The sequence below is a fragment of the Bufo bufo genome, chromosome 6, assembly GCF_905171765.1.
Source record: "Bufo bufo chromosome 6, aBufBuf1.1, whole genome shotgun sequence".
Lineage (NCBI taxonomy): Eukaryota > Metazoa > Chordata > Amphibia > Anura > Bufonidae > Bufo > Bufo bufo.
In genome coordinates this window covers 163618279-163639883 of record NC_053394.1, presented here as the reverse complement: position 1 = coordinate 163639883, position 21605 = coordinate 163618279, and the positions used below count along the sequence as shown (strand labels likewise).

At 44.2% G+C, this 21605-nt stretch overlaps 1 protein-coding gene across 1 annotated transcript in view; it reads left to right on the top strand.

Moving 5' to 3' along the window:
* LOC121004393 (dorsalin-1-like) overlaps positions 1–8808 on the top strand; it is a 43832-nt gene extending 35024 nt beyond the window's left edge. The window contains exon 2 of the mRNA XM_040436594.1: positions 7604–8808. Coding sequence (XP_040292528.1) covers positions 7604–8520 — 917 coding nt within the window. The 3' untranslated portion in view covers positions 8521–8808. The remainder of the gene's footprint in view (positions 1–7603) is intronic.
* Positions 8809–21605: the final 12797 nt, after the last annotated feature.

The following is a 21605-nucleotide window of genomic DNA, read 5'->3' as shown; positions in this document are numbered from 1 at the left end:
GCTAAATACTTTCTTCTAGAGTGTGTACAAACTTTATGTCTTCTTGAGATACACTCTTTTCTTTAGAACTTATATCTGCAAAGTCGGATTCAAGGATCTTGATTACTTTTGCTGGACATACAGTTGGTAACTCTTGGACAGATATTCGATGGCACAATCCTGTCCAAAACCTTAAATTTGCGATCTGCTGTTTTCCTCCAACAACTCCCAATCCTACAGTAGATCAGTTTGAACAGCATAGGGTTCACCCTTTGCTCCTGTGATTACCTTTCTTGGTACCAAGGCTTCGGGACAATCGTAGCCTATCAACAGTCCAACACCAAACTCCTTCAGCAGGGACATTTCTTGAGATCTGACAGATAGGTGGTCCCATTCATTGGCTGTTTCACAGGTAGGTATGCGATCTCGATCTAGAGGTATATCATCTTTTGTATAAGCTGGAGGTAGATCTAATGCGCAGTTTGAATGAAGTCCTCAAACTCTCAGTCCTTTGACCCTTTGACTGTTCACTAACATGTCTCTCCCCGTCATTGTGGTGAGTTTGAGCTTCACTGGTTCTGTAGCCACTTGTAATTTCTTGCAGATTGATCAATGAAGGTGACATCACTCTGGGCATCCAGTAGTGCATAGGCGTATACCTTCTTGTTCCTCCTTTTAGGATTTAATATGCACACTGGTACAACCATTGATGTGCCATTGCTTTCTCCTTCCCTCACTCTGCAAGAAAATACCGATACTTTCTTTCTTTCCTCAGTATCTTTAGGTATTGAGGATTTATCCTTCTTTGGACGTTCTTCATGTAGTGGTGTAGGATGGCATCCTTTGCAAACGCCTTTTTCTTACACTCCTTAGTAACATGGCCTTTTCTAGACATCCAAAACACAGTTGGTTATCCAGTACAAATGTTTTCTTTTCATCTGGGAACTTCTCCTTCAATTGTTGGCACTTGTGTATGGAGTGGTTCTCTCCACAGAATATACATTTGAAGGTAGTCTGAAGATTTGTCGGTTCTGTCTCTACTGATCCCAGTAGTGACTTTGGACTTGCTCTGGTAGGTATCTGGACCTTTAGCTGCTGTGGTGGTTGCAAAGCTAGTTGCTCTTGCACGTCTTATCTCTCTTGCAGGCCTTTCTAAGGATTTTAAGACATAAGACGATGTTACTGGATTGCATGCTATTCGTGGTTCCTTATTGATGAACTCAGAGAACTCTTTAAAACTTGGGAAGTCCTTACCTAGATCTAACTGTTCAGTCACAAAGCGATTCCTCTAGATGCCACTTCTTCAGGTAGCTTAGTTAGCATCCTGTGATTTTCTAGATAGTGGTTCAGTACTTCCAGTCCTTGAACGTGTGGGATTGCATTGCTGCATGCTTGCAGGAAGTCACCATACTCTTGGAGTCTTAAGTGTTCTTTAGGACCTATTTTAGGCCAGTTATTCAATTTCTCTCTAAAAGCTCTTTGTACTAAGAAAGGGTGACCATATGTTGCATTTAAATTTTCCCAAGCTTGCTTGTAGGCTTCTTCATCTTTTCTATAAAAGTTACCTTCCAAGAACTTTCTTTGCTTCTCCATCAACATATCTCTGAATGTAGAATAACTTGTCGATTGGACTAAAGCAATGATGCTCAATGATCATTTCAAAACTTGCCTTCCACTTATGAACTTCAGTCTCCTGAAAATACAGTGGATTCCGGCACGGGAAGTCTAGCGAGGACTGTTTTCTGTTGTCCTGTTGGGACAATAGTTGTAACACTCTCCTGAGCATTACCGTGACATCTAGGAATAGAATCATCCCGTTCTATTTTCTGACTTAGTTCTGAATTAGGTGAGTCCTTTTTAAAAAAATCCTTTCTGGTAGAGATAGAGGGTAAATTCACACACCTTTTTCCTAACACTGGACTAGGCCTCTCTTTGTTTTTATGAGCAGAGATGGAAGGATAATAACTTATTTCTTCACTACATGCTGGAGATTTCCTTCCATTCTCCTGGGCATATGAAGGAAAGTAGGAGTCTTTTTTTTCACTTAGTACAGATGACTACTCTGACTCATATCCTCCTCATGTACTCTGAGTCTGGCTTCTATTATTTTAACTTCTTTCTGCCTTTCCAGACTTTTCAATTCAGCTCCCATTTGATGGCGCTGTGCCTCCATTTCAGCTTCTATTTGATGGCGCTGTGCTTTCCATTTGATGGGCTGTGCCTCTATATTTGTATCCTCTAACAGTGGCATGGTAATACTAAGCTCAGACATTTTACTTTCAATGTGTAATGCAAGGCACTAATGAAACAGACCAGTGGGGATGAAGTCAAAGGGGTTTATTAACAAAATAAACAAAGTCCAGGTAAACTGCACTGGGCAAATATCAGGCAAACAAAAAACAAAGGAAAGCCATGAGTAGTCCCAATCCGTTCATAAGTCTCTGTGCAACTTGCCATGTAAATGGATTTGTTATGGAAAGTCCCGGGTTCTGGGTCCCACTGGAACGGATGTAGTCCCAGTAATCTTCAGTCAGTAGCTAGCAGTACTGACCTGCACCTGGATAAGGAAGGATAACAGATGGCACTGACCGACCTGGGAGGCCACCTTTTATGTGCCTGCTAACAAATCCCAGGGCACCAAGTGTCCACTCCCCATAGGTCATGATCTTGCCCTACACCTGTGTACAAGGCTTTTGGTCGGTCATTAGTCAATTAGACCAATGCCGGCCCCCTAATCTACTTTGAACTTGCGGCCAGGTGCTATTCCCTTCCCTGGTCGGAGAAGCGCATAAGAAGCGCGTACGCACGACCGCGTATCCCCTTGCGAACCCGTCTTTGAATGTACACGCGGATGCACGACAGGCTCTGCGAGAGTGCGCGAGCGCGTCGACATGGACACAGGAATAGAATACGCAATAGACACCAGAGACAAGCTCGGCCGCAGCGCACTGCCACTAGCCCGGCCAAGCTGTCCCCGAAAGCCATGCGGTTTTCCCTTCCGGCGCACATGCAAACGCATTCCCCACGTCAGTTCTCAAATGGGTCGGAGCTGGTGTATCAATGGAGACACGCGTAACCTGTCCCACAGCTCCACGAGGACCCTTTTTGGTCACACCGGAGTGCGAGACAGGTGAAGATCTTACACAATGCTATAACAATCAATACGAATAATAAGATGCCTTTTTACTTTAAATGCAATATTGACAAATGCAGAAACAAATGACTGTCACTTTAAATATAACAGCGATAAATGCAGGCAATAAATGACTTTCACTTTAAATGCTTTAGAGTCCGTGTACTATAAACTGTCCTTTGTTTTTATTTAAAGTCTGTTATTTCTGAACACAAAAAATGTCTCTTTATGCCAAAGCCTATATGCAATGATAAGGAAAGCTCTGACCTTATTCTGAAAAGCAGGATACTGCGATATGAAGGTTGCTGGAACAAATGTCTGTCTTAAAGGAGACTTGTATTTTCTTGATGTGATGCTCTGCACTGACTTGCGATGCTCTGTGCGACTTGCGATGCTCTGCGCTGAGTTGCGATGCTCTGTGCAGACTTGCAATGCTTTGTGATGACTTGCGATGTGCTGGCTTGGATACGCTGCTGCAGGCTTTGGGCCTAGTGGCGGGAAACTAGCTGACTGCAGTACGTGGTCTCTCTGTGTATAGCTGTGCAGGTACTGTAGCTCTGGACTTTGGCCTCCCACCATGCGTCTCTTTCTCTCTCTAGGGATCGCAGGAGGGTTGGCGCTCTTTCTCTGACTATTTTGTCTTTGCCATTCTGCCACTTTCAGAGTCGACTACAGTTTGACTAATGCACACGTTCTATGGCCTTTATGGTAGCTCCGCTGAGGTGTCTTTGCTTGCTCACTCAGGGAACAGTTGCTGCGCGGCGGTATATGCTTGCACTCCGCTGCTCTAATGCGCTCTTTACTGTGCAAGATGAGGAGCGATATCGCTTCGCCCTCTTAGGGCTATAGTTCCACTGTGGCAGGCACAGCACTATCAAGTGCCTTTTGCGCTGTGGCATTAGAAAAATTTTGATATCTCTGACTTTTAGTCTAACCATACTGTCTGTTACTCTGTAATTCCTCTAGCGCCGTTCTATGGAAACAGTAGGTTTAAAGAGCACACCAAATGCTTCAAATAACTTCTTTATTAACTTCAACTTTTCTTCATATATAACACTGCCACCTCCGCAGCAGATAGTCCATGTACAAAACACGTGTTAAAAAAGATATCACAAAATGGCGGTATGCAGTTAGCAGTAACTATTTGCAGATTGGTTGAGTGTGATCTGGTATGGTTGTATGCAATTTGGATTGCAATATGTTTGTATGGTAGTTGTAGTAGTTCACAGTTTGCAACTATAGCTTGCAATTTGCAATTTGTATTTGTACTTTGCAATTGAATCTGTATGGTTGCAATTGGTGGAACTGTAAGTAAACACATATATATCTAATTCAGTATACAGTTCTAAACACAATACTAACAATATGAACATTATATAACTGTTTTAAATACCTTTATTGGCCTCTTGTCCCCATAAAACTCAGCTCTCAGTGGAATGAATGTCTCTTCAGCTCCTGTCTCTGGTGAATAATGATTCTAGCAGCAGGAGCTGGGGGAATTTCCAGACAGGCTGTATGTGAGGCTGGCTGTGATTGGTGAAAACTTTTGCTGTATGAGAAGCTGGCTGTGATTGGTCTAGACTTCTGCCCAGTAACAACAGATTAACACTATGCTTTCTGTTGTTTCTGCTATGTCACTGAGTTTACCTTACATTACAAAATGAATCTTAAAGGCATATTATCTTTTTCTGCTTCTGTGAACACAAAATATATCAGTTATATGACATCCAAAACATGATGTCACAGTAAATAACTCTGCTTTTGTCTTTAACACATAAACATAGGAGCTGTATTAAGGTTATTAGCATGTCTAGCTGTATGCACATATAAGGCTATACTAGCAACCTAGGCAGGGCTGCCATCAGAAATGTAGGGGCCCCTTACACAGCTCAAGGCCTGGGCCCCCCCTAGTCAAAAGCTAATTTTGCCGCCCCCCTTGACTCAGCCCATTGACCACACCCTTTAACCCGCCCCTTTTTGTCTGCCACCTAATTAATGATTGTTTCATGCAACATTTTACTTGACCAGCTAATTTTAGATATATTAGATATTATTGGTGGTCATCTGTGCCATTTTGGCCTCAAAACATTACATGGCCCCCTACACTACATTACATTATTGACAACTGTAATTTTTTACCTTGACTGGTGGTGGCCTAGGTGTGTTTATCAGCAGGTGTGCTCCAGTCACTGTTATGGGGGATCTGTGGATGACACTGTTGTGGGGGATCTGTGGATGGAACTGTTATGGAGGGGGATATGTGGATGGCACTGTTATGGAGCGGGATCTGTGCATGGCACTGTTATGGAGGGGGATCTGTGGATGGCACTGTTATGGAGGGGGATCTGTGGATGACACTGTTATGGAGGGGGATCTGTGGATGGCACTGTTATGGAGGGGGATCTGTGGATGGCTCTGTTATGGAGGGGGATCTGTGGATGGCACTGTTATGGAGGGGGATCTGTGCATGGCACTGTTATGGAGGGGGATCTGTGGATGGCACTGTTATGGAGGGGGATTTGTGGATGGCACTGTTATGGAGGGGGATCTGTGGATGGCACTGTTATGGGAAGGGGGATCTGTGGATGGCACTGTTATGGACGGGGATCTGTGGATGGCACCGTTATGGAGGGGGATCTGTGGATGGCACTGTTATGGAGGGGGATCTGTGGATGGCACTGTTATGGAGGGGGATCTGTGGATGGCACTGTTATGGGGGATCTGTGGATGATACATACTGTATGTAGCATCTTATTCTATATGTGTCATTCACAGATCCACCCCATGACAATGTCATCCACAGATCCCCCTCCATAACAGTGTTCTGTGGATGACACTATTATGGGGGAATCTGTGGATGACACTATTATAGGGGGGATCTGTGGATGACACTTATGGGGGGGATCTGTGGATGACACTTATGGGGGGATCTGTGGATGACACTTATGGAGGGGATCTGTGGATGGCACTGTTATGGAGGGGATCTGTGAATGGCACTGTTATAGAGAGGATCTGTGAATGGCACTGTTATGGAGGGGATCTGTGGATGGCATTGTTATGGGGGGATCTGTGGATGGCACTGTTATGGAGGGGGATCTGTGGATGACACATACCGTATATAGCATCTTATGCTATGTGTCATTCACAGATCCCCCTCCATAACAGTGTCATCCACAGATCCCCCTCTATAACAGTGTCATCCACAGATCCCCCCATAAGTGTCATCCACAGATCCCCCTCCCCATAACAGTGCACATATCCCCCCATAAGTGTCATCCACAGACCCCCCCATAACAGTGTCATCCACGGATCCCCCTCCCTATAACAGTGCCGCGATCCATAGATCCCCCTCCCCGACGCTCACAGTAGTATACATTTATAAACTGTAATCAGTATCCTGCAGGCTGCAGACAGTAACTTTAAATCAGCGCTCATCTCTTTACTACCTTACATTCAGCTCCCTCCAGTAACAGGCAGTGCGGGCGGCAGGGCTCACTGACGTCACGCGCCTGTGCCGCCTATTGGGAGGAGCAGGCGCGTGACGTCAGTGAGGGAGCGCCGCCCGCACTGCCTGTTACCGGAGCTGAGTCAGTGTAAGATAGTAAAGAGATGAACGCTGATTTTAAAGTTAACACACTGGCACAAAAAAGCTGGACTGGACTACTTCATTTAACTACTTTATTTAACAATCAACTACCTTTTGTGTCATCCCCACTTCCTCATAGATTGTATGCTCTTGCGAGCAGGGCCCTCACTCCTAGTGTTTCAGTTGTATATTAGCTAGTAACTTTGTGATGTCTTTTATTTTGTACATGAACCCTCTGAATTGTAAAGCGCTGCAGAATGCGGTGGTGCTATATAAACAAAGATGATTACAATAATTAGAGCATCACACATTACACTGATAAGTGCAATGCTCTTCTATGTGCATCCTTATCCAGGTCTGTCAAGAGAGCAATAGAGCTGTCATACTATCATTCTAAATTCTACATTTACTATTTTACTAACAGGTAACATCTTTTATTTGCAGCAGTAAAATGACAATGGGACCCCTATCTATATGGGTTTTGTCTCTCTGTGTTGACTACTACAGAAGGACAATATTTTATATTTACATTTCAATGCCATAGTACTTCTGAAATGAAAACTAAAAATAGTAAAAAAATATTAAAAAAATGGTTTTCTATAAATATTTAGTTAAAAAAATACCTCTTTCTTATGAAAGTGTCCTTTTAAAGGGGTTGTAGCATGAAGGCAACTGTTTTTCCCCCCCCAAATTTAGCTTCACCGAGTGGCTTTGACATTTGGAACCCCTCGGCAAACAGTGGATATAGCTGAGGGAAGTTGTGGCTGGCAACTATAGGAGAAATGTTGTACTACGTTCAGCCATATAGGGTCTGTCTATTATTTTTTAGAAGGACCAGGTCTATACATAAAGGTTCTGCTGTATTTGAAATTGCTAGAAGTAACAGAATGTGTATTCTCTTTCAGATATTTTTTCGTCATGTTCCCAAGAAAATCTACTACAGAGTGCCATTTTGCTGTTTAATGTGACTATCCCCCAACATGAGGAGGTCATGAAGGCTGAGCTCAAGTTGAAGCTTTCTTTAGGACATTCCAATTTGGGGCACCTCAGTCTATTTGATGTCATACACCTTGAACCCTCAGAGAACCTAATGGACTCCAATTCTTTTTTATCTTCTAAAGATATCAAAGGAGATGACTCCCTAACAATTGATGTCACCAAGGCAGTGAAACGATGGATAAAGTCCAAGGTGCAATTGAATAAACTAGAAATTTTTCTGAAGATGAAGGCTCCACTGGATATGTGCTTCAAAACCGAAGAGTCTGCTGTGGATTCTGATAGTAGTCACCCTCCCATTTTAATCATTTTCTCAGATGATCAAAGTGAAAATAATGTGAAGGAGAATCCCATGGATTTAACCCAAATGATGTTTTATCAGCAAAGTAACAACATTGGAATATATTCCAAAAATACTACAGATGATCATGGTGAAGGACACAAACCCTTAGAGGAAGGTAAACCAAGGGCAAAGCGCAGTGCAGAAAGGAGCCACTGCACAAAGGCATCACTGATAGTCAACTTCAAAGACATTGGATGGGACTCCTTCATTCTCTTTCCTCCAAGTTATGATGCTGGCCAGTGTGTAGGAGATTGCTACCTTCCCCTTACAGATAATCTGACTCCTACAAAACATGCCATTGTGCAGTCAGTGATGCATAAGAACAAACCCAATGATGTGGGAAACGTTTGCTGTGTGCCAACCAAATTAGATAGTATACCTGTTTTATACCTGGAAAAACAAACAGCCTCCATAACTGCAAAACAACAACCAGCCTTGAGGAAATATTACGACATGAAAGTAGTGGAGTGCGGCTGTAGGTAGTCTTCCCTTCAAGGTCATGTTTACAAGGGACAATAACCCATTCAGGACTAGATAAGTAGGCATGCGTTGAAGACATGTTATACTATAAATTTGCTAACTTATTTAAGTACTTTTTTTTGGAAGGTTGAAATTCAGCAGTTGAAAAGTGGTATTCCAGCTGTAGCAAGTGACTGATCTCTTGGACCCAATCTGATTGAAAAAAAAAAAATGAAGCAGTCATGGCGGTCTTTGGAGCACCACAGCCATTCAGATACACTTGAAAGTGGCAGTTCTCTGCATAGTGCCTGGGCATGGCCCAGGTCCCTTCATTCTTGTGATCAGTGTGGGTCCTTGTGGTCAGACCCCCCACTGACGTCACTTGCACTAGACTTTGTTCTCCAAAGATGGATCGCTTTAATTTACTAGGGCAGAATATGAGAAGACATATTGTACAGCATTATATGTATATTAAAGATTCTCTCAGAATTTTTATACATCTCAAATTCTGCCTTGGTATACATTATCATCCGTTCAACTGAAGAAAACATACAGAATGGTACTCTGTTAGCCATGACAATAACATGTTAATTGTGTAATTTAGGAAAATTATATGTCAAAGGTGGTTGTCTATTATTTGAAAACAGTGGCTCATATTTATTAACGTGATGGTACCTTGTATGTGGAGTAAAATAAGCCAACATTTGGCACATACCTGGTGTAAAATGTCACATCAAGTCCAATCATGGAGCAAGGAGTTGTTCCTTTCATATAATGAACATGTTGTAATATATTAATTTATACACTGTACATTTTATATATTGAGAGTTAACTGCTGCATTTAAATGGAGGAGACTGAGTGATTCTCCTGGTCACATGACCCTCCATCAGCAGCCGTTTTATTGACATGACCTTTATGGGGATAGCACATGGCCAAAAAGAGGGCATAGCTTATGAAATATAGAAAATGGCGCTTAATATAATCATAGGCTATATTAGTAAGTACAAAATACACCTGACCCAAGAGAGAGTCACAAGAACCACCCTATACATGCACATCCAACAATAACCAGGTAATAAAATATATGAAGTTTATTAAACACACCAACAAACACACATTTAAAATTGCATACAAAATGTACAGCGTGTCGGTGTAAGAATAAATATCACCGACACATACAGAGTCCACTGAGCGTCCACTAGGTAGGAACATACAATATAACCCAGCTATACACAATATGCACCTATAAACAACATAGAGAAAATGTCATATAAGGTAAGGTCTTACCTTATCTGACATTTTCTCTATGTTGTTTATAGGTGCATATTGTGTATAGCTGGGTTATATTGTATGTTCCTACCTAGTGGACGCTCAGTGGACTCTGTATGTGTCGGTGATATTTGGGGAAGATCATCTAAACAGCTAATATCCTGATTTTCCCCTAATGTCAGAGGAAAGAAAGATAGAGGCTTTTCCCTTACGTTCAAGTCTATGGCGTTCAAGAGGAGCAGCTGTAGGACAAACACTAAGTTGTATGGCCTACCTTAGTTGAAGCCTTAGTCTAGTTTCACACATGTGGCACAGCATTCCGACAGGATGTTCCGGCAGTATCGTGTGCCCGAAAGACTCTAACTGACTATAATGGGAACCAGCGGCCACAGGGCCGGTGCAAGGATTTTTGCCAACACAAGCGAAGCTACATTTTGGCGCCCCCCCCGCCCTGGCCCCATCCATGATCACATCATTACCCCCCCCCCGCCCGGACGGCCCTGGCCCCATCCATGATCACATCATTACCCCCCCGCCCGGACGGCCCTGGCCACATCCATGTTCACATCATTACCCCCTATTGTGTCACATTTTACCCCCCCCAGGCCCCATGGCACATCATTCCCCCCCCCCCGGCCGACTCTTCCTGGCGGCCTGGCCCCATTCCAATGTCACATACAGTGACATACTCAGAGTACAGACATTTACATTGTCCCCCTGGCCCTCCCTCCAGGCTCCATCATGTCACCGTTACACAAACTAGCGCCAGAGCAGAGGCGCTCAGGCTTAGCACGGCATCAATATTAATGATTGTTGTTTTGTAATTAATTTTTTTAAACACGTCATTGATGCCGTGCTAAGCCTGAGCGCCTCTGCTCTGGCGCTAGTCAGTGTGTGTGCTAGCTAGCCTAGCGCTTTGCGGTGGTATTCATAATCCAATGATCTGTTGTTCTGTTGCCCTGACTACGAGTCCGACGAGCGCCGCGGCCGCCGGCCGGCACACGCAGGGCGGGTTCAAGTAAGTGAGAAAAAAAAAGCATTCATTCTTCTACCCTGCGCAGGGTGCGCCCTAAGGCAGCCGCTTGGTCTGCCTTATGGTAGCGCCGGCCCTGAGTGGCCACTCCCCAGCATAAATACCAGGATTTGTCCTGTCAAAAATTGCTGCACACAACGGTTTTTGTCCGGCCAAATCCCAGAGAGAGGCAGGATCCCTGACAGTTCCTATTAGGCCTCTTGCACACGAACGTTTTTTTTTATGTTTACGTTCCGTTTTTTGGTTCCGTATACGCACAGTATATGGAACCAAAAAACGGAACGTAAACATAAAAAAAAATGGGTCCGCAAAAAAAACGGAATGTACTCCGTATGCATTCCGATTCCGTATTTCAATTTTTCCGTCCAAAGATAGAACATGTCCTATTATTGCCCACAAATCACGTTCTGTGGCTCCATTCAAGTCAATTGGGCTGCAAAAAAAATGGAACGGATAGGGAATGCATTCGTATGTCTTCCGTATCCATTCCGTTTTTGCGGAACCATCTATTGAAAATTTTATGCCCAGCCGAATTTTTCTATGTAATTACTGTATACTGTATATGCCATGCTTCCGTTTCCGGAAACCAAACGGAAAAATGGAACGGCAAAACGGAAGCAGAACGGAAATGGAAACACTACTGAAACATAAAAACAGAAAAACGGATTCGCTTAAAACGGACCGCAAAACACTGAAAAAGCCATACGTTTGTGTGCAAGAGGCCTTATAGTCCATGTGGTCCAGCGAGCAAGCAGCTCTATCCCACAATGCCAAATCCAGAGAACTCCATCAGGCTATTCTGTGCTGGAATGCTGTGTGTGAAATTAACCTTAGATGTGACCTTCTGGTTAGCTGAGCTTTTTGGCAGAAATATAGCTATCTGCATACAGCACTTTTGAAGAATATTAGTTGAAGCCTTAAATGAGACCTTCTGGTTAGCTGAGCTTATTGACATACATACATCTGCATAACAGCACTTTTGAGGGTCAGGGCATAGCCGGATACTGGCTTTCCCCACCAGAGCCCATTGACTATAATGCAAGCACCGCTTTTTGCCTGACTGAATCATGGCACTAATGCCTGAAACAAGCCATAACCCATTATAGTCAAAGAGGCCTGGCGGTGCTCCGGCCCTTTCCAGCTGTGCCGAATACGATCAACACTGGTAGGCAATTCCTCTGCTGGAACAGCCTGACAGAAGATTTTAACACTAGTGTGAAACTAGCCTTACTAGGTCAGACTTCTCAAACTGGTATTTTGCACCACTGTCCCTGAAAAAAGTCACAAACAAACCGTTGGAATTTCTTATATTCTCAGGAAGTGCAGCGGACTAGGGCCAGCGTCTGGGGTATCCCTTACCCTTTAAGAGATTTTTACGATACATGTCCCTCTAATAGAGCAAGTTGTCGTGACACCAGTTGCATTTAAGCAACGAGGACATGGAGTCCTCTTTAAGTATAGTGGTATTGATACACAGATGTAGGATTGCCAGAGTGGTGTAGAGTGACCTATAATCTCCCCCTGAAGGTGTTGTATGCTCCTAACTGGATATCCGTGGATCCCAGACGTGGTTGTCCGAAGCAGTGATAAAAGGGGTGTTGAACTTGGGTGATGAATAAGTAGAATAAATGGAGTCCAGACTTTGTATATACGTTGAACACAGCTTTACTTTGCATAAACTTGCATCAAGGAACAATCTTCCAAACTTTATAATGGTCATCAGCTGGTTTTGGCATTAGTTTTGGCTGGCAACCACTCTCAGCTCTGCTATATCTGTACTCTCTCAGCATTGCTATATCTGTACTCTCTCAGCTCTGCTATGTTGGCTGGATTAAATAGGAACTTTTCCTCTTCTGCTGGAACTTAGCTTTCTGTAGTCTGACTCTCACTGTAATCCTAGGAAAACTTCCTGGCTTCAAGATTACTTAGCTTGGCTTTAGGCAATGCAAGCCCAGGAAGGGACATGCAACCATTTAAAACTCACGGGCAGGGCCTGTCTGGCAGGGACGAGGCCTGCTTCCTCCCCTAGCAGGGGGTAAGCTAGACACATAACCTCTCCCCAAGATGGGGAAGGCTAGACTCCTGCAGGCTTGTCCAGGAGGGACGAGGGCCTGCTGCTTCCCCTTACAGGGGGTAAGCTAGACTGACCTTCTCTAACTAAAACTCCTCCCTCTCTAGAGAGGTCTTGAATGGAACTAGAAGATTCCTCTTCAGGGAAACTTGTTCTGCAAATACTGCCGCCACCTGCTGGTAGACCAGGCACATTATACTTAAACAGTAGTTTGCAAGGAAATATAAATCACATTTTGCAGGACATGCAATAAATATATATGATGACACAGGATACACCATAGAAGATAGTGGGGGTAAGACAAAGGTGGTAATGCCACTCTGGGGTATTACAGCACAAACTATTGGAAGAATAGTTGAAGATTTTATAGGATTTTATGTATAATAATTCTATAGGCAAACAGGTTGCAAGTGAAATGTATACATGCAGAGGAAGAAGAAATGCCAAGGATTGTACACATAATATATCATGTTACAGACTATAGTTGAAGATGTACTTAGCAGCTGATAATCATTACAACTAAGTTGCTTCAGGTTCCTGGGCCTCAAGTGAAAATCTGGAACAGGACTGTCAACTATCCTGCATCATTTATAATGCTGCTCCTGAGGCAGAGGGACCATTTGGGCTCCCATAATACAAACATTTTCAGTGGGATTTATAATTGCCCCTGTACCAATTTAAAATACATATAAGACTGCTTGTCATATGATAACCATTATGTCCCCAGTAAATGGGAATGTACTGCTATACTAGACCCCGGCTAATGGAAACCCTGCAGGCTGGAGTAAAATGGAAGCCTTCACTCTGCAGAGAAGGGAAAACCATAAAATGTGGCACAAGGTCCTCTTTAGGCATTGGGGTATGTGAGACTATAAATTCTGTACCCTCTTTAATTATGCCACCGAAAACCAACTCAATTATGTCACATGACACATAGGAATACAGTATATCAGAAAATCGGTTCCCTGCCATTTCACAACAGCGTCAATGTGAAGCTTGGTACTAATGTCAAATCATCCAATCCATCTGTCTTCTAGTTAGATTTGCTAAATGTTGTGTCCAGTTAATCGTGTTGGTGAATTTTTATAAAATGTTGTAAAATATTCATAACTCAGTAAATAAAGAAGATATTTTTAAAAGCTGTGTTCCATGTCTTGTTCCTATCTTAGGCCTTATTCAGTCATCAGTGATTCATGGATGTGTGCTGTCAGTGTACTCCACGGACAGCACACGTACTCTTTGATTTGAACGTGTGTATTCCTTAATTTACCATGGTACGGGGGCAGGGGTTTACACCATGGAAGCATGCCCTATTTTTGTCCAAGTTCCAATTCCACTATTATAGTCAAAGGGTCCATAAAAAAACATGAACACAACACAGATGGCATGTGTGTCCATGTTTCATGGATCATTGCTAGGAGATGCTCTTGAAATACATTTTCAGCTGAGCAGTGTCCATGACACACAGAGGGCAAAAAACGGACACACTGATCAAACACGGATCCAAACACGGATGAACCACTGACCATCTTGTCACTGATGTCATCACAGATGTATGAATGAGGCCTTATCTGTATTTTCAGGTCACAAATTACAAACAAATGGACACTTGTTCATAACTGGTATTAAGTCTAGGTGTTGCAACTGGAATTTTGGGCTCCAGTATAGTGGCACATGAAATCTCTGATGTACAATACCACGGAGATACTTTCCATTAGAAGCAATGTGTAAAATGGTGAATGCCATGATTATATCAGAGATATATGGATGTAGGATATGGACACTGTAGACTACCATGTGGGTGGCATTTTATGACTCTGTAAAAATGGTCAGTCATGCAGCGGAAGGAATCTACTAAAGTCACATTTCAATAGTAATGCAGTAGCCTTATAGCCTGTGGCATGAGGGAACAATATGATCTGGTGCTATAAACACCTTATGGCCAATAACCAATGTTGCCGATGTTCAAGTGAATATTTGGTCACTAATACCTGATATGGCTTCGTGCTCTAAAGGAATATATTCCACCAAGTATATCTCTTTATATTAAGATGGAAGCAAAGGAGGGGGGGGGGGGAGAAGAGACTTCTAAGACTTTTATGGAAAAATAGGCAGCTACTTGATGTGCTATAAACTAGAAGAAGAATTAATCTACAGCACAAAAATGTCATCCTCATCTTAATACACACATTTACTGAACATAAAAATTCAAGTACTAAATTTTGGCTGGAGATATGCTTTAATGTTAATATCCCTGGTGGTCTAAGGCAGTGAAGCATTCAAGGTTAAATCCCAGGTGGGCTAGGGCAGTGATGGGGTTAACTGTCTAGGGTTTAAATACTTGCTTTGTCAAGCTGATTGTGTTCAATATTTTTGTGCACTGCAATGATTATTCAGATCACTGCAGGAGACTTGGTGATGACATTGCCTCATAATTAAACACAATGCAACAGCACTCTGCAAACACAAAATATATCAACTAATCCTATACTCACTATATAGCCTCATGCACACGTCCGTGAAACACGGACCGTGTGATACCGGCCTGGATGTCTTCTGAGTGCAGGAGCGCACGGCGTCATTGGTTGCTATGACGCCGTGCGCTTCCTGCTGCTGCCGCAGTACAGTAATACACTGGTATGATCTATACCAGTGTATTAATGTACTGCGGCGGCAGCAGGAAGCGCACGTCGTCATAGCGACCAATGACGCCGTGTGCTCCTGCACTCAGAAGACATACAGGCCAGTATCACACGGTCCGTGTTTCACGGACATGTGCATGAGGCTTATGAATGTGAGATACTTAGCAAATACATTGTGATCAAAATCATTTGAGCTCATCCACCTGTCACTGCCTCCCCAGTGAGAGATCTGAGAAGATCGGATAGACTTGCTGCAAGTGAGTCTATCTGACAGGTTTTTCTGTGTTTCCTTGATGTTTGTTGTTGTTGGCAGGATCCCACCTCTCCACAGGTTCTGCTCGTTATCTGTGAAGAGGCTCTATTTAAGTCTGCCTCTTACTGCTAACCTTGCGATTGATATTTCCTTCTGGAGTCCTATGCTGGTTGTTTGAGGATCTTCTGCTTCCCTCTCGTCTCAAGCTAAGTTCTCCTGTTTCTCCCAGGTGTTTGTGTTGTTTCTAGGTCTCAGGGAAATGCTGGTTCCTTCACATTGGAAGGTACCGGTTGTCTTATTCCCCGCTCCCTAAGTTAGGGTTTGCAACAGTGTCAGCAGGGTTTAGGTTCCAGCGTATGAGTTCGTTCACCATCAGGACTTGCTCATACTGTCAGCAGTCAGGGAGAGGCTCAGGGATTGTTAGGAGGTTACCATTCCCTCTTCCCTAGCTTTGAGGCCTAGTCTGTTTTCCTGTCGCTGTTTGTTTATTTGGTGTTCCTCTTATCCCCACTTACTGTGACATTATCAATCGCCCCAACCGTTATTATTTTCCTTGCTCTGTGCAGATATGGATACTGTTACTGCACTGGTTGATCGCATTCAGCGTTTATCTTTGGAGGTAGCTGACCTCCGCAATTCTGTTGCACAGTTTCAGGATTTTCTCAGGCGTCTGGTTCCGCCAGTGGGAACCAGGTCAGCCTTGAACCTAAAGTCGCCCTCCCAGATTGGTTTTCTGGGGAAAGTGATAATTTTGTTCGGTTCAGAGAATCTTGTAAACTGTATTTTCGACTGCATCCGCTCTCCTCTGGGGATGAGATTCAAAGAGTGGGGATTATTATTTCTCTACTGAAAGGTGATGCTCAGTCCTGGGCCTTTTCTCTACCGATTGGTTCCCAGTCCCTCCGATCGGTGGATGAATTTTTCAGAACCTTGGGCCTTATTTATAATGACCCAGTGTCACGAGGGTGTCGAGGACCACGCCTGACTCCGTTATACCCGGGGTCAGGAAGTCGCAGCGGTTGGCTGCACGCTCTATTTAAGATAGGGCTGTTTTCCTTATGGTAGCTTTCTGGGTTTGCTTAGCAAACCCTTTTGGCTCACTGAGGGATCCGTAGCTCCTTCTCCTCAGCTGTTCCTTGTCCAGCACTCCCAGACCTCCTTATATTTCTCTCTCACACTTCTCTGGTTGCCAGAGATAGAGCTTCCTGCATAGACATCTATTCTGACCTTCTGGAGCTGTGTTGCTGCGTTCGCTGGTAGTTGGTCCAGTACGCTACCCTCCAGATCCCTGTTGGACCTTTTTGGTTTATTGTGGTCGCCCACCTGGGTGTATGTGTTTGTATGTTTTGTCTGTCCTCTCCCTGGTGTTTCCCTCTTAGTGATAGTGGTGTGGACTAGCGATCCCACCGGCCTGTTCACTATCCAGGGCTCATATTAGGGAAAGCCAGGGTTTAGGCACGTGATCGCCGCACGGGTGAGGAACCCGTCTAGGGACATCAGGGCAGTCAGGTGCCAGCCGCAAGGTGAGTTAGGGGTCACCACCTTTCCCTCTCCCTTGGGCAGGGCTTTCCCTGTTTTCCTCCCTGTGCGTGTCGTCGGTCATTACATTATCTCTGGCCACCATTTTGTGTAGGTAAAACAAAAAATAAAAATAAAATTTTTTTTTTTACCTACTTAGAATCCAGTATGGATCAAATTGCTGCTCTGTCCAAACAATTTCATGGCCTGTCTTTGGAGGTGGTAGGATTGAAGGCGTCGGTCCTCCAGCAACAGCAGCAATTACAACTGACTGCAAGCCCAGCGGTTGCTACTGGTAACCAGGTTGTTGCGGAACCCAAGGTCCCTCTCCCTGACAGATTTTCTGGGGGAAGGGACAAGTTTTTGACATTCCGTGAGGCCTGTAAGTTATATTTTAAACTGCGCCCTTACTCCTCTGGTAATGAAGATCAGCGGGTGGGGGTTGTTATTTCCCTGCTGCAGGGGGATCCGCAGTCCTGGGCGTTCTCTTTACCTACTGATTCCCAGGCTCTTCGGTCAGTGGATGAGTTTTTTGGGGCCTTGGGTCTCATATATGATGACCCTGACCGAGTCGCCCTGGCTGAATCAAGATTACGGAGACTTTTACAGGGAGAGCGGCCGGTAGAGGAGTATTGCTCTGAATTCCGTAGGTGGGCTACGGATACCCAATGGAACGACCCGGCTCTCAGGAGTCAGTTCTGCTCTGGGTTATCCGAAAGGGTTAAGGATGCGCTTGCATTATATGAGATCCCCTTTTCCCTTGATGCGGTTATGTCCCTTTCTATCCGAATAGATAGACGCCTTAGGGTCAGGTTGAAAAAACCGGAGCAATTGGTAACCCCTCCCAAGCAGCAGTTAGTCTGTACGGACTTAGACGAGCCTATGCAGCTAGGAGGAACTACTCGTCAGGTCCGTCCTCCTGAGGCTCGCCGTAGGCGTGGGGTTTGTTTTTTTTGTGGGGAGAGGGGTCATTTCATTAATGTCTGTCCTTCTTTCCTCAGAAACAAAAGACCGTCGGAAAAACTACTAACCCCAGGCTTTGTGGAGGATGTCAGCCGGGGGGTATACGTTTCCTCCATTCGTACATCGCAATTTGTGTTGCCAGCGGTTATTATTTTTGGTGATAAGACGGAGATTATTTCTTTCTTTCTAGACAGTGGAGCAGGGGTAAATTTGATAGATGCCCATTTTGCCCGCACTTTGGGTTTTTCTCTCTGTACTTTTCAGAGACCCATTCCCATATTCGCTATTGATTCTGCTCCCCTGTCTCAGAGAAACCTCACGCACATTGTTCATAATTTACACCTTCGGGTAGGGGACCACCATAACGAGATGCTTTCAGGTTATGTTCTTGAGGGGCTTCCCACTCCGGTAGTGCTGGGTCTTCCCTGGTTGGTAGCGCACAATCCAGTGGTGGATTGGCAGGCCAGGGAGATATTGGAGTGGAGTGAGCAGTGCAGAGAAAATTGCTTAAATAGCAATTGCTTAGTCGCCTCCATAACTACCCTACCTACATTTATTTCGGACTTTGAGGATGTTTTTTCTGAAAAGGGTTGTCAGAAGTTACCACCTCATCGTCCTTATGATTGCCCGGTTAACCTTATTCCCGGCGCAAAATTACCCAAGACCAGGTTATATAATCTTTCGGGTCCAGAGAGACAAGCCATGAAAGATTATATCTCCGAGAGCTTGGCTAAGGGACACATCAGACCCTCTTCTTCACCCGTGGCTGCAGGGTTTTTCTTCGTTAAAAAGAAAGATAGGGGCCTGCGTCCTTGCTTAGATTTTCGCGAATTAAATCAGATAACCATCCAAGACCCATACCCTCTTCCTCTCATTCCTGACCTGTTTAATCAGATTGCGGGTGCTAGGTGGTTCTCCAAACTTGATCTTAGGGGTGCCTACAATCTGATTCGTATTAAGGAGGGGGATGAGTGGAAGACAGCGTTTAACACCCCTGAGGGGCATTATGAAAATCTAGTTATGCCTTTCGGTCTGACCAATGCTCCTGCCGTCTTTCAACATTTCGTTAATGACATTTTTAGTCATCTAATCGGCAGGTTTGTGGTAATATACCTAGATGATATTTTAATTTATTCGTCCGATCTGAAAACACATGAGGTGCATGTCAGACAAGTACTGCAGGTCCTACGGACGAATGAATTATATGCTAAAATTGAAAAATGTGTCTTCGCCGTTCAGGAGATACAATTCCTGGGTTATTTTTTATCTGCGTCAGGTTTCCGTATGGATCCTAGGAAGGTCCAGGCAATTTTAGATTGGGATCTTCCTGAGAACCTCAAAGCACTACAACGGTTCTTGGGCTTCGCGAATTTCTATAGGAAATTCATTAAAAATTATTCACTTATTGTAAAACCGCTTACTGACATGACTAGGAAGGGGACTGATTTTTCTAAATGGTCTGACGCCGCTAAAGTTGCTTTTTCCTCTCTAAAAGAGAGGTTTACCTCAGCACCTGTACTGGTCCAACCTGATGTCTCTCAGCCTTTTATTGTTGAAGTCGATGCGTCAGAGGTGGGAGTGGGGGCGGTGCTGTCTCAGGGTCCGTCTCCTGGCAAATGGCGTCCTTGTGCTTTCTTTTCTAAAAAACTATCTCCAGCAGAAAAGAACTACGATATTGGCAATAGGGAACTATTAGCTATTAAACTTGCGTTTGAGGAGTGGCGTCATTTCTTAGAGGGGGCAGTCCACCCCGTCACTGTGATTACGAACCACAAAAATCTTCTGTACCTCGAATCAGCTAAGCGTCTCACCCCTAGACAGGCTAGGTGGTCGCTATTTTTTACCAGGTTTAACTTTGTGATTACCTATCGTCCTGGGGCAAAGAACACCAAGGCTGATGCACTATCTCGTTGTTTCCCTGGAGGGGGTAATGTGAGTGATCCGGTACCCATTCTTCAAAGAGGAGTGGTTGTTTCTGCGGTACACTCTGTTTTGGAGGGGAAGGTGTTAGAGGCCCAGGGGGACGCCCCGGTCTCTTGCCCCTCAGAGAAATTGTTTGTACCGTTGAACTTACGTTTCGAATTATTAAAGGAACATCATAATTCGGCACTTGCTGGGCACCCGGGTAGTAAAGCAACCTTGGAACTATTGTCTCGTCGTTTTTGGTGGCCAAGGTTGCGTCAGGATGTATTGGATTTTGTGTCTTCTTGTTCTACCTGTGCGCGCGCAAAAGTTTCACATACACGTCCTGCAGGGTCTCTATTACCACTCGTCATTCCCAATAGACCGTGGACACATCTGTCAATGGATTTTATCACTGACTTACCTTTGTCTGCAGGTAAAACAGTTATTTTGGTAGTAGTGGACAGGTTTAGCAAAATGGTACACTTCATTGCGTTACCCGCACTACCTAATGCTAAGACTCTTGCTCAGGTATTCGTCAGTGAAATCGTGAAGCTTCACGGGGTCCCCTCCGATGTTGTTTCGGATCGGGGTACCCAGTTTATTTCTAAATTTTGGAAAGCTTTTTGTTCTCGTTTGGGGGTACACTTGTCCTTTTCCTCTGCTTTCCATCCTCAGTCGAATGGACAGACTGAGCGTACCAACCAAAACCTTGAGACATATCTAAGATGTTTTGTGTCTGAAAACCAAGAGTTGTGGTCATCATATTTACCGTTAGCTGAGTTTGCCATAAATAATCGTCGTCAGGAATCCACTGGCAAGTCACCATTTCTTGGTGCATATGGTTTTCATCCCCAATTCTGTACTTTCAAAGAGGGGGGGTCTTCTGGGGTTCCCGAAGAGGAACGGTTTTCGTCATCTCTTTCATCGGTATGGCAGAAGGTGCAAGCTAACTTGAAAAATATGGGAGGTAAATACAAATGCATGGCTGATAAGAGACGGTCGCCAGGTCCGGACCTAGGAGTGAATGACTATGTGTGGTTGTCTACTAGGAATATTAAATTGAAGGTTCCCTCTTGGAAACTGGGTCCTAGGTTTATTGGCCCTTACAAAATTGTAGCCATCATCAACCCCGTGGCTTTTCGCCTGGAGTTACCTCAGACTTTTAAAATTCATAATGTTTTTCATAAGTCGTTACTCAAAAAATATGTTCCACCTCTAGAACCATCACCGCTGCCACCCCCTCCTGTTGTCGTGGATGGTAACCTAGAATTTCAGATATCCAAAATTGTTAAATTTTCGTCGGGTCCGCCGCTCTCTTCAATATCTGGTGCATTGGAGAGGTTACGGTCCCGAGGAAAGAATGTGGGTTCCTGCGTCTGAGGTAAACGCCGACAGGTTAGTTCGGGTTTTTCATGCCTCTCATCCTGAGAGACCTGGTCCTGAGTGTCCGGAGG